Raw genomic sequence first — 13,895 nt, forward strand, 5'->3', positions numbered from 1 at the left:
CAGGTTTTGCTGGCAGTTGTGCTGAGACCCTGGTGTCCGCTTGGAATGAGGGAATGATCCATATTCTCGATTGCTCCTAAACTTCCTCGAGCAAGTTGTAGAGCTCCACCAGCTTCGTGGTATTCTGTGGAGTTAAAGCCATGAAAGGTATTCTGGGGAGTTAAGGCCTTGAAATGACAGTCGAGTTAGAGCACAAATGGCAAAAGAGTTGTAATGGGTACAACCACAGTTTAGAATCCATCTCTGATCTTATTCTGTGGCGGTGATGGTGGTAAAGAGATTTTTGTACTCCACCACAGTTGTGTCTACTCAGTGTTACCCAGTAGAGCCTTTTTGGATGGTGAAGGGCCTTCTTGGAGTTGAAAGTCTGCTGTGACCAATCTGCTAGACATTTTATAAAGTAGCTCATATCCAAGCTGACTTAGACACTATTGTTTTAAGAGTGAGAGACAGATGTGACTAGAGTGCCACCTAGTCATGTTATTATGGATATCTTCCAGCTTGTGCAGCCTTAGGACATGGACAAACTGCTTGGAGGATTGAGGCCCACCACTTGTTCTCTGGATCCTTGCCCACCTTGGCTGGTGAAATCTGGCTATTTGGCTGGCTATGTGGACATCAGAGGTGATGAATGCCTCTTTGGTGGTCCCCACTAGCTTGAAGAAAGCAGTGATGAGGCCACACTTCGAGAAACCTAGTTTAGATCCGGTGGTTTCTGAAAAATACTGCCCGTTTTTAAATTTACCATTGTTGGGTAAGGTGTTGGGAGTATGCTGTGGTTCTCCACAGTGTTGCACAGTGTTGGATGGTGCACAGTGCACATCTGCACAGTGTTGGATGGTGCAGATTATTTTGGAACCATTCTAATTGGGTACAGGTCTGGCTTTGGAATGGAAATAGCCTCGATCATTGTTCCAGACAACTTTCATTGTTGCAATAGTGCCATTTTGTTGGTTCTTCTGGAAATCGTGGCATCTTCCAATACCATTGACCATGGCTACTAGCTATCCACATTCCTTTGGGTGTTCTTGGTTTTTGGATGAATAAGGCTTTAAAGTTAAGGGTTAATTGTTGCTCCTTAGAGTTCTGTGTGCTTATCTGAGGGGAGGCCTTTTCCCCATGACACACACTCCGGAAATGTGGCCGGAAAGTTCCATCCACAGCAGTGACATTCTCGAGCATGTGCCTTTCTCTCTCTTCTCTGGAGCTGCTGCTGTTTGTACCTCTGCCACAGTCTGACTTGGAAATTAGTAACCTGGAAGCCATCTCTTCCCCCTTGCCTCCCTCACCCCACCAGGGAGCCATCCTCCAGTGAGTAAGCTTAGCCCTGCCACAATGAGAGTATAAGGAGAATTGCGCAAATGCCAAATTCTAATCTTGATGTAATAACCTCAAATGTGGAAACGGAGACCATGAAACAATCATAGGAGGTTGGGACAACCTTCCCTTTGTCTTCCATTGGAACATTTTCATATCTATACAACTGTGTTTATGAAAGCTGAAAGCCTGTGTGCTAAAAGAGCCAACCATGCAGCATTTCTGATCTTGTCACCTCTCAGGACTATGGTAACTTAACTGAGTATCACACCTGGTATGCAAGGGACTCCAGTTAGGTTTAAGTGCAGTTTGTGGCCCTGCTGGTCACCAGGATCTGCAGGAGTAAGTTTGTATGTCCTCTAGAATAGTGGTGAGCAGGAGGTAGATTGGGATGTACTGGTAGATCTCTGGGTGGTTTACAGTAGAACCGCAAGGGTTTTTGATTCCCAATTGTTTAACAGCAACAGCAACATGACTCTTCCCTGTCTAAATTGGGCGGCTGAAGTAAAGAAAGCTTGGGGTAATTGCAGTGGTAAGAAAAAGTTTGTGAGCCCCTTAGAATTGTCTCATATTTCCAGCCTAAAGTGTTATTAGATCTTAATCTAACCCCATAATCCCAATAGATAACCTGATTAAACAAATGACACATGAGTTGTTTAACATTTGTTAACATAGTTCAACATTTATTTATCCACAACTGATTCAACATTCAATATCCATGTGTGAAAAAGTATGTGAACCTTTTGATTCAGTACCTGGTGGTACCCCCTTGAGCAGCAATGGCTTCGAGTAAATGTTCCCTGTAACTGTTGGTCAGTCTCTCACGTTGGTTTTGAGGAATTTTGGCCCATTCCTCCTTACAGAACTGCTTCAACTCCGTGACATTTGAGGGCTTCCTTGCATGAACAGCTCGCTTCAGGTCCTGCCGCAACATTTTGATGGGGTTTAGGTCTGGACTTTGACTAGGCCATTCTAAAACACAGAATTTCTTCTTCTGCAGCCATTCTTTTGTAGATCTCCTTGTTTGTTAGGATCATTGTCTTGTTGCATGACCAGCTTTCGGTTCAGCTTCAGCTCATGGAGAGATGGCCTGACATTCTCCTTGAGAATCTTCTGATACACTGCAGAATTCATGGTTGGGTCAATGATGGCAAGCTGTCCAGGTCCTGAGGTAGCAAAGCAGGCCCAAACCATCACATTCCCACCATGATTCTTGACAGTTGGGATGTGGTTCTTCTGTTCAAACTCAGTATTTGTTTTTCACCAAACATAACGTTTCTCATTGAGGCCAAAAAGATCTACCTTGGTCTAGTCTGTCCGGAGAACATCGTTCCAGAAGTTTTGAGGAGCCTCTGTGTGATCTTTAGTGAATATCAGCTGGGCAGCAATGTTCTTTTTAGAGAGCAGTGGTTTCCTCCTGTCCATCTTCCCATGAACACCATTCTTGTTCAGTCTTTTTCTGATCGTTCAAGTCATGAACACTCACATTAGCCAAGGGGAGAGTGGCCTACAAATCCTTGGATGCTACTCGGGTTCTTTTTGACTTCCTAGATGATGTGCTGATTTGTGCTTGGAGAAATTTTGGTAGGATGACCGCTCCTGGTTAGAGTGACTGTGGTCTTGAACCTTCTCCATTTGTAGACTTATCTGTCTGACAGTGGATTGGTGGAGTTCCAAATCTTTAGAATAGGGTTTGTAACACTTTCTAGACTGATGAGCAGCAATAATTGCTTTTCTGAGGTCCTCAGAGATGTCTTTTGATCATGGCATGACGTGTTTCCACACAACTGTATGGTGAAGACGGAGCATAAACTCACAAAGTTTATGCTCCTTTTGTATGGTGGTGTCTCTTAAACTCACCTCTGAAGATCTACCTAATTCCTTAAACACGTGATTCTAATTATTCCCTTTAATTGAACTGATGCAACCAGGGGTTCACTAACTTTTGCACGTAACCCAACTCTTGAGTACTCATTGCTTGCCTGATTTATACATCATCTAATTTCACATGAAACGGAATTGGTTAATATAAGTCCTACTGGATATTTAGAAAAGAACTGGTTTTGATTCACAAAGGCTATCGTGGTAAAACCATGGAATTTCTGTAATTAGCATTAGGATTCACAAACTTTTTCTCACCACTGTAGGAGTGCACTTTTGTGTGAGCTCTGAGCTCAGTCCAGTTCTGCTACTAGAAACAAAGTCCTAGGTTCAGAATGTGCTCACATGCACCCTATTCTTTAATTCCAAGCGTATGGCTCCAGTTGGTAGAGTTTGGGGTTCTAGTAAAAAAAACAAGTAGACCCCTACTAGCCTGAATTCTGCCCGCCTTGCCTTAGAGCAAGTACTTTGACTTGTTTTAAAGCAGGGGGAAGGGGTCTTGGAGCCTGGAAAAGTACATTTCAGACTGTGGATGCTGTGCCTGCGGTGGTGCTAGGCAGCTGTGTGTGCTCCTAGCACTGTGCCCCATTTCAAAGGAAGCAAACCCATGGTAGGCTGAACACAGGGAGCTGGCCCGCAGCCATGGATTGGGAATGATGAATAGCTGTGTGCCTGGGTTCTGCCAGCGCTGGCTGGTTGTCTGTCAGTATGAGAGGCAGAGAGGTTGTCTCTTCCAAGGGGGAGCAGTACATCGCCCTGCAGCCCCGCACAAACATGTAACTAGGTGTCTTGAGAGACCAGCCTTGAGTGAGGATCTCCTAGTCTGGGAACCTGTAAAGACCGTTTGCCTTTTTATCAGTTTGGCCAGAAAGAGGCTTCTGGCTCGCTGCTCATGTCTAAATTAGCCCCTGTGGATCAGGCGCAGTTGCCGTATGGCTGGTGTTGGCCCAGGAGTTGTGCCTTGCGTCCTCCGGGGTGTTGCTGCCATCAGCCTTCGTTGGTCTGATGAAGCCCTGTGCGCTCACGTGTGCGCTGGTTGGGCCCTTTGCAAATGCGCTCTCCCACCTGCTTCTGTTGCAGAGCCGCTTGCTCACCGGCCTCTCTTTGGTTTTCCCATTGCTCTTTGTCCAAGGGAGGCATGGTAGAGGCTCACTTTGAATTAAATGGAATTAAATTGGAAGAACTGTGTGTGTTCCACATTTCCCACGTTACTGACAAGATGGTGGGGAGTTTCCTGCAGAATACTTCAGCTGCTGGCTGGGTCTGCAGACGCAGCTGCTGGAGCTGAATCCTGCTGCTTTCCAGCCCTCTCCTCTCCCCCCTCTGTGGAGAGCCCCCATAAACCTCCCAGTGGTGGAGCTGGGTGGGAAAGCAGTCTGAGCAATGGAGTCATCTGTTTGCAACAAGGAAATCGAGGGAGTCTTCTGAGTAGCCAGATGTCTTTCCAGTCCACATAGGTTGCAACTGTTGTTCCTTTGAGGTAGTAGCTAAACAGTGGGGGGGAAACTCCAAATGCCATCACTGTGAAGCAGAGCTGATCAGTTTCCTGCTGTAGGGAAATAATTTTCGGTTGTATCTTGATATGTAGAATCTTTGTGTTAAAATCTTGTATTTCTTAAATCTCCTCCCAGTTTGTTCCATTTACTCTTTCCATTGTTTTCTGTAACTCTGCTCATCTGTCTCTTTTCTAATTTTAGTTGTTTTAGGGCAAAAAGATAATAGTAGCAAGGTACTGAAGTGAGGAGGAAGTGATTTTTCACCAGCTTTATGAAAAAATTAAAGCCTGAAAAGGATTTTAGTAGCATCAGTATTCATGTTCCAGTATCTAATAAACAGGAGCCATCTAAGTGAAAGTATGTCCCTTATCAATCTGTCTTCCTGTGCATTAAGCAAATATCAACTAATTTTCACAATGGCCCCAACCATCATAAAGCCATTCTTAGATGTGGCATAGCGCAATTTATAGTTCTGTCTTTCTATCAGTAACTGCCACCAATTCTTATTTTCTGTTCACAGATCCTAACAGGAGAATTAGATTATATTTTGAGGTCATTCCCATTATTTGATTTTATAAAGGTAAAAGAAATCTCCCAGAATTGCCTTCCACACATGAAAGAACCCCTGTAAAGTTTTATCATCTGCAACAGGAAAAAAAAAATGTTTTAACCATTTCCTCTGGTACAAGGGGGCCAAGTAAGATTTTTTCTAGGGACCGCTTAAACCCATGACTGTGCCCTTCCCCGAATTATTTGAAAGAGGTTGGAAAGTGGAGTGAGCATATCTGGCCAAGAGCAAGACAGTGCGAAAGGCACAATTCTCACCTAGTAAAGCCATGGCGCTCTTAAAGGTTCCGTTTGTCAACACTTCAGTAGCAGTCCTCACATCCTCAGTGGCCATCCTGGCCAACTGGGCGGGTGGCCAAAGGACTTGTTTGGCAAGAGGATAGAAGCCGCCTTACGTAAAAGGTCTGAGGTGTCCATAGCCTCTGCTACCAAGTCCATATTCGCCATGGTCATCGTTCTCTGAGTGGAGGAGCTGATGAGCAGACTAGACACTCAAGCCAGTGAAAGATAGGCTGAAGATGGTACTGTCAACAGCCCTTTTAGCACTCCTATTCCTGGATGTCATCCAGTTTGAGGGTAAATCCCGGGCGGCAAACGAAACAGCCAGGAGGAACATCTGGCTCAGCAGTTGGGCTGTAGACCTTCCTTCCCAGGCCAAGCTGGCTAGTTCAGCCCCTGCAGTGTCGAAACTTTCTCGGGAACCACTTGAAATGGTACTTACTGAAACAAAGGACAAGAAGAAATTGCTTTCAATGGTAAAAAAAGGAGGACTGCAAATGAAGATCTCAGTTTTCCTTTTGTGCAACGAACAAGCTGTCATCCAAACTCAGGTTGCAGAACATCAGGCTCAGGGGCCAAATGTAGCCCTCCGAGGTTCCCCAGAAGGCTAAGTCCCTTTCCCTGGCTCTCACCCTCTTTCCTCTTTCAGCTTTTGTGCAGTTTTCCTCCGTTCTCAAAGGTTGAAATGCTTTGTGCCAAAACATAATGGTATTTTTGTCCCAGTCCCCTTTTGCTTTTGACCCTGCCTGCCTTTGGAATGCAGCCCCCAGGAGTTTCTTCCAAATGCAATTCAGCCCTCAAACAGAAAGATGGATCCAAACCGTGGGCCTGTGGAGGTCATAAGCCACACTAGACCTGCAACACCAAGCTGGCTAGGCAGGCCTCCAGCCACTGCTCTTTCTCCAACTTCATCGAAGGACCGAATAACTTCTCTGCCTGTTGCTAGGTGGGCTTCCACACAGGAACTTATCAGGGGCCTGCTTCTCGGTGTTGTGTACAGCTGGTCACACCAGTGGGTGCTGGAGGCAGTGTCTCGGGGCTATGCACTGAAGTTCAAGCCCAGGTAAAAGTTCATAGTGTCCCCGTGATCCTGGCACCTGACAGAATGCCAGGCCTTCCTCACATTGATGTGACCCCTGCTGGTGGTTCAGGCCATAGAGCCAGTTCTTGCATTCTTCGTCTGCTTGTGGGGGGGAGGGGGAACTCCATATTTGTCTTACTTCCCAAGAAAAATGCAGACTTCTGAGCCATTTTGGCTCTCAAATGGCTCAACAGACGCCTCGGCAAAAAGCACTTCAAAATGGAGACCCTAAAACCTATGGGGATCTTTCCTGTGGGTTGTAGGCAGTGGGAATTCCCACACATGGGTTTTGTATAACTGTTTTAAAGATTATTTGTATTAAATTTTTCAGAAATAACTAGTAAGCCCTCCTCCCATACATTTATCAGTGAAACATTGTTATAATACAAATCAGTGGGATTCATACCATGGAAGTGGAAGTTGGAAAGATTCTCAGTTCCCCAAACTGTGTGGCGCTGGCTCTCAGATGGGTGAACCAGCTTGTAGTCTTCCCATCTCCTCAAGTAATCATCTAACAATGTGTAAATCTTTCTGAGACACAGTTTTTGTTACTACCATTTAGTAAACTCTTCATTTCTTGTTCAGGCTTCTCCTTAAGTAATTTAATCCAGTTCACCTGCTGTCTTTTCTGCTTTCTGCTATGATGGAAGGTGCTTGTGATCCTGATTGTTTGACTCTAACCTGGATGTGTGGTAAAGTGACAAGAGTCATAGGAGTATTCAAGGCAGGGATTAATCCATGATCCTTCAAGGAACGATATTATCATGGCCAGGAGGCAAATTGGGCTTGCTTTGACTTGCTTTATTAATGTCCAGTGGAATGTTTGACTGTTTTCAGCTGCCCCCTCCTCCATGCTGTATCGCAAACTACCTTCCCAACTCCCCCGGTTTTAAAAGCAGCAGCCATGAGACTTGGCAGGCTGCCATCCCAGCAAAGCAAGTCCATTGCCACCTTGGGCTCTGGGAGCCAGTGCTGCGGCTCTTTGGATTGTGGGCCCAATTGCTATAACAGTATTCCCTAACCTGGTGCCTTCCAGGTCTGTTGGACTGCAGTTCCCAGAATCCCCCAGCCAGCACTGGGCTATATTATAACAAAGGGCCAAACCACGGTGCGAGGAAGCTGGGATCCCTTTGTTCACATGTGATTTCTACACTTATCTACTTTCCCAGTGTATGAGATGTTTTGGACCACTGGCAAATACTGACCCAGCTGCAAAAACCCTTTTCTCAGGAGGAAAAAGTGTTAAAAACAAAAACTCTTGAGACCTCTCATCATCATACAACCTTTCCCATGTTCTTTTCCTTTCTTCCTTTGTACTCATTCCTTCCTTTAAACTGGTTGCACATCTGTGAAGTGGTGATTCTTTACATACTAGCACAGCTTATTTCAAAAGCCTTTGTGGAGGGCCTGGGCAATGGAAAGTGCATGCTATCAGCCAGATTATCCTTACCTACTTGGGCTGCCTTACCTGGGACTCCCAGTAAACTCAGTGGGGCTTGCATCAGAGTAGACATTGTTAGGATTGCAGTGGGACCTGCAAACCAGATTTGTTAATTGCCTTTTACAAAAGCCACATCATTCCTTTGCTAACATTTTATGCTGGGAGAATTGCCTTTTTATATGGTTTACTGCCTTTGTTTCCAGGTTCTGTGGCCTCCTGTGCACAGAATCCCCGCTCAACATTAAAAAAAAATTAACTAAGGCCACAACCCTGCCGTACTGGTGGTCTCAGCACTGTGACCCCGGACTGAACCAGCAGCCCTCCTATAGCTGCCCTTCTGGGGGACAGCATTTCCCCAGGAAGAGTCATAGTGGGCTGGGCTGGCCAGTGGAGGTTTCTCTCGCATGAGCAGACGCCGGGCCAGGGCTAGTCAGCATGGCCAACGGTCAGGAATGGTGGGAGCGGTCGTCCAAGGAGCACATTGGGTTGCCCGCCCTGGACTGGGCTCTTTTCCTTGACCAGTGGAGAAACAAGCCTCCCTGCAGGCCGCATGCTTAAGCAGCAGCTGTGTAGCCTTGTGGAAGCCTCCCCGGGACGGTGTCCGTGGCTCCCTGGCCTCCACCCCATGTTCTGGGTGCACACAGATTGTGCCTGTGACGCTTGCAGACTCCAAGGCCTGTTAAGTGCACATGAAGTTCAGGAAAACCAGACCTCTGCAGATGGGCCGAGAGTATCCACGGAGCCTCCTCGCGTCCCTTGCGCTTTTCTGCTGCATGTGCAGGAGAAGGAGGGGAGGAGCGTCCCCACAATGCTGTGCGTGGCTCAGCCCCCCCCCCCCCCCGGCAGGCTAGCCTAGGCGCTTCTGCCGATGTCTTGAGGGAGGGGAGCAGTTGCTGCTGAGATCCTGGCGTCAGCCAGGCAAGCCCACCAAGCTTTGTCAGTGCTTGGTGAGATTTTTATAGAACGGCCTCTTTTGCGGGCTCAGTAAATGGAGCCGCTTGCCTGACCCTTCCCCAGGACTGACATGTGGAAAAAGAGGGACGAGCCCTTCTCTTCCTGTCTGCGTTCTGCTCTCCCCTTTTTGTCTAGGGGGTCGAGTCTTGATCCTCTCTTAGCCTGTAACTGGCAGCGGTCTGGGCCCGGGCTCGGCTTCTCTTGTTCACACCCTCTCCTAATCCAGAACTGGAATCTGAAATGCAGGCTAGGAAGGAGCAGAGCGCTGCTGCGCTGCACTGATATGTCCGCAGGGCCCAGGGCACGCGGGGGCATCTGGGTGACATGCCTTTCATGCAAGCTGTTCTTAGATTTGCCAGGGCCACAAAAGCCAAAATTAAGAGCAAAGCAAAACCAAACCACCTTCCCCTGCTAATCAAATCCAGACCTGCTATTCGCAAGTCGTTTCCTTTCAGGCTTCTGCATGATGGGAACAAGGCGTGAGCCAGTGAAATGTCAGAGCTTCTATTTCTGGAAAATGGCTCCTCCTTCTTGGCCAAGGGAGCCAGGCTTCCCCCCCTCTTCTCCCTCTTCCCATTGGAGAGCTTGGGGTGGGTGGGTGAGAGTCTCTGGAGAGCTCTTCCTTAACTGTTTCTTCTTCCCAGTGTCTGGTTATTCGTGTAGCTTTTCCTAGAAAGATTTCCAGACTGTTCTTGTTCTTTATAGCCTTTATCTCTACTGCTGGTTCCAAAACCAAAGAGCACTTTTCAGGCACTCTGGCCCAGGAACTAGAAGTCTTCCCTAAAAGAGCACCATCATGGATAGTGATGGATTTAACCACTGACTTGGATTCCTGCACTGACCAGGGGGTTGGACTCAGTGGCCTTGTAGGCCCCTTCCAACCCTCCTATTCTGTGATTCTATGATTCTGTGAGCCAGCAGAGTCCTGAGGACCTGCACTTTCCCTCTAGGTGGCCAGAGGCCAGCCGGTCTTCACATTCTGGATAGCACCATCTCCTAATGGAAGACACAGAGCACACATCACTTCCCAGATCCTGCCCTGCTCGGCATGCCTGCAGAGGGCATTGGGGCGGGGGGGCTGGGACCCACTGTTGGAGCCAAAAAGTACCCCTGAGTCCATGGCTGACCCCGCTTCCCAGGACAGTCAATGGTCTCCTTTTCCCCAGGTCTTCCAGGAGGAGCTCTTCTAGTTTTAACTTTTAACTTAGATGCCAAACCTGCTACTGGCTTTAGCCAGATGCCCAAATGCCCAGCCCCAATAAGGAGAGCAAGACTGGATTGGGGTCAGCACCAGAAAGGCCTTGCGGGCCTTGCTACAATCCCTGGAGACAATGCAGATGCCACTGCCCCTCTTTCCCAACTGCCACCCTGGATTTCCAGAGGGAGGAGGGCCAGTTGTTGGCGGAGGAGGACCTCGTGGTGCCTGATCTTTTCCCCTTCTGTTATCTTTCCTCACCAAGGCTGCTCAGATGCTGCAGTTCACCAGTGGAAAGAATGAGTGGGAGAAGTCTCAGTCCTTGCTACCAAGTGCAGTAAAAGCCGCTGTCCCTCAAGGGCCCCCAAGTGTGTTTTGGTAGGATAATCAATCAGACAGACTGGGCCTCAGGCAGCCTTCCTCAGGCTAGGAATGGTGGGAGTTGTAGTCCAACACATCTGGAGGGTGCCAAGTTGGGGAAGGCTGGTCTAAGGCCTCCCACAGGTAGTCCACAAATTGTACTCTTTTCCTGAAGACCTCACAAACTGATTTAAGATTCCTGCAGTAGACATGCCAATGGAAATGTAATAAATAGAAATGTAATAAGCCAACAGACGTGCCAACAGTGCCACGTTCCCCGGCTGCAGTTACACTAGTGGAAGTCAGGGCAGGCCTCAGGACCAGTGACAGGCACGTGGAAGGGCCCGGCAAAGAGGCTCCTATGCTTCTGCACCATCACCGAGAGCCTCAGTGGCTGACTGTGCTTGTCCGAGCGACCTATGCCTGGGCTGGGAAGAACTTCCAGCCACAGCCCCTGGTCCGCCCTTGACTGAAGGAAATCTCCCTGGGAGCAGCCGTCCTGCTGAACTCTGCCTTTGGTGCCAGGCAACGCAACTCCTGGGCCATGGCTTCTAGCCCTACAGCACGAGGAGGAGGAGCTAGGTTGCTAGTCGCGCCTGCTGAGCACCGTTTTTGGGGCACCAGGTTCTTCAGTGTGCCATTGGAGGCAATGTTGATAGAGAGCAAAGATAAGAAGGCCCTGGCTACAGCCGAGGATGAGAAGGACGTCAAGCCCGGCAGCCTCCAACAGAACCAGAGACTACACAACCACTGATTTATTAAATGTGTTTACTAAATGTATATCCCAACTCTACTAAAAATACTGCTCTGCTCAAGGCAGCTAACAACAAAACAGAGATAAAAGAAAGAATTCTAATTAAAACACAATCAAATCAATTAAAAAGAAATAAACAGCACCCACCAGTTAAAATCTACTTCAACAAACAAGTCAGCTTAAAAGCCAAGCACCGGTCTGAAGAAAAATCGCTTCTCCTGCCACCAGCAAGAGAGCAGAGATGGAGCTAGCCTGGTCTCCCTTGGCAGGGTGTTCCAGGGAGCAGCCACTGAGAAGGCCCCTTGTTGTGTTCCTGCCAAACATGTCTCTGGTAATGGTGGGACGAAGAGAAGGGCCTCTTTGAGATCTTAAAACCCATTAGGGGAGAAGGCAGCCTTTCAAACAGGCTGGTGCCAAGTCACAAAGGGCTTTGTAGGTCATAAACAGCACTTTTAATTATGCCCAGGAATGGAGCCAGTGAAGCTGTTGTAACATGGGAGTCATGTGCTCCCTATAACTGGCCCCAGTCAAGAGTCTAGCTGGTAGTACACCTGAGACTGCAAGGAATGTGCCCGTTTCCCTACTTAAATAATAATCTTATTTAGTCGGCTTTCAAGGATTTTGGTCCTTCAAGATGTACAAGCCAATGTTTGCCAGCTGATGTGCCTGTGAGGCCGTGGGATCATCATCCACATGGCAAAAGCTTGCTGGACCCAATGCAGACACTATGGCATCTGGGAGCGTGGTTGCATACCTCATGCCCTTATCTGAAGACAGATGTGGAAGCTCACTGAGCTGGTGAATCAGATCAGGTCTGTTCACCAGGTCAGACTCATAATCCTGGCATAACTACTGGGCATGGCCATGACGGTGTCTTGTCACGACTTATTACACTGGTTCCACTTTCACAGTTGGACCCTACAAAGCAATCTCCTAATGCATGAGGAGGATTTCAGTCTCTTAGCCTTTGAAGTCTGATGTGGGCTGGTGAGTGACCAGAGACAGATGGAGTGAAGGAATGGCCTTGACAACCCTGGCCAGAATAGTGATCACAACAGATGCCGGCTATATGGGCCGGAGAGCATACGTGAAGGGTATTATTATTATTATTATTATTAAATTTATTAATCGCCCATCTGGCTGGTCACCCAGCCACTCTGGGCGATGTACAACACAAAATAAAACAATTTAAAACAATAAAATTCTACAATAAAAACATTTTCTAAAATACCTAACCCACCCCCAAATGCCTGCCTGAACAGCCACGTTTTTAATGCACGACGGAAGCTCATTAAAGAGTGGGCATGACGGAGTTCCACAGAGTGGGGGCCACCACAGAAAAGGCCCTCTCCCTCGTCCCCACCAGTCTAGCTGTCCTGGCTGATGGGACAGAGAGAAGGCCATCCGAGGCTGATCTTGATAAGCGGCCTGTCTGGTGCTGCTGGAGGCACTCCTTAAGGGTAAGATGACCCAAGGAACCTGAACCAGCCAGGAAGTGCAAAGGAGCCTCAACTGCCTAGAACTGCCCCGACCTGGTGCTGTCCACATTTTTGGGACCACAACTCCTGTAATCTCTGACAGTTAGCTATGTTTACTGGGACTGATGAGACTTGTAGTCCAAAACATCTGGAGGGCACCAGGTTGGGGAAGGCTGGGCTAGAACAATGGGCCATAAGGCTAGCTCTGGTCACCTTCCAAGACCACCTCCAAGTCATTCATTCCGACAGACGATTTCTCTGCAAAGGCCTGCATCAACAGGCAGCAGTGTACATAATCCCAGTCACCCTACGTGGGCGTCTGGTGAACGTTCTAGTGGGTGGAAATTCATCTGGCATCAGAGTTGAGCGTCTGGCAGGACTGTCAAACACAGTGGCGGATTGGCTTGTCATCCAGGAAATGGAGAAGACTCTACATTTTCCAGATGGTGATTCTCCACTGGTTGGTCCCTTCTGGACTGTTGGTGATGCAGATAAACACATCAGTACACTCATTCGTGTCATGCTTCAGGTCTCCGGGAGCAGAGAGAGTGAGTGCTCTGAAGAAGAATGACAAAAAACCCTCCTGTTTCCTTTCCCTCACATAGGATTAATTCCAAGTCTTGAAGGAGAATCAGAGATCAAGGGGCAATGGTGATACCAAATGTGCCATGTTGGTCAGGGAGGCCTTGGTTCACAGATCTGATGGAGATGTGTAAAAGCTACCCTGGATGTTGCCAGGCCATGAGGGTCTGCTGAAACAGAGGTTGATCCTATGTTCTCAACCTCACATAGTCTAGGAGTGTGAATGAAGGCTGAGCAACAATGGTGGAAACAGTTTGACTACATCAAAGAGGTGCTGAACACAATATTGGCAGCCTACCAACAAGGTGTATGACGTCATACAGAAGGCTTTTCTGCAGTGCTGTTAGATCAAGAAGTTGCTCCCAGAATGACGGAGGTGCACTCCATCCTTTTTTGTAGGCAGTGTTGGACAAAGAGCTTAAACATCCCAAAGCACCAGGTGGCCGCACTTCGCACTATTTTAGGGTGTAGAGCAGCCTTCCCCAACCTGCAGATACTTTGGACTTCAAC

The 13,895-nt window shown here is 47.9% G+C and overlaps 1 protein-coding gene across 7 annotated transcripts in view; it reads left to right on the forward strand.

The window, feature by feature from the left end:
• VAC14 (VAC14 component of PIKFYVE complex) overlaps nucleotides 1-13,895 on the forward strand; it is a 128,813-nt gene that overhangs the window by 88,498 nt on the left and 26,420 nt on the right. Inside the window, exon 14 of one of the 7 annotated variants that reach the window (XM_084812321.1) lies at nucleotides 4-1,178. The exons of the other annotated variants lie outside the window; for them this stretch is intronic. Coding sequence (XP_084668447.1) covers nucleotides 4-25 — 22 coding nt within the window. The 3' untranslated portion in view covers nucleotides 26-1,178. Of the gene's footprint in view, nucleotides 1-3; nucleotides 1,179-13,895 lie in introns of those variants that run through there. 7 annotated transcript variants of the gene reach the window in all.

This window comes from Heloderma suspectum, chromosome 8 (assembly GCF_057233095.1).
Source record: "Heloderma suspectum isolate Gila_16-S chromosome 8, 16-S_ref, whole genome shotgun sequence".
Taxonomy (NCBI): Eukaryota; Metazoa; Chordata; class Lepidosauria; order Squamata; family Helodermatidae; genus Heloderma; species Heloderma suspectum.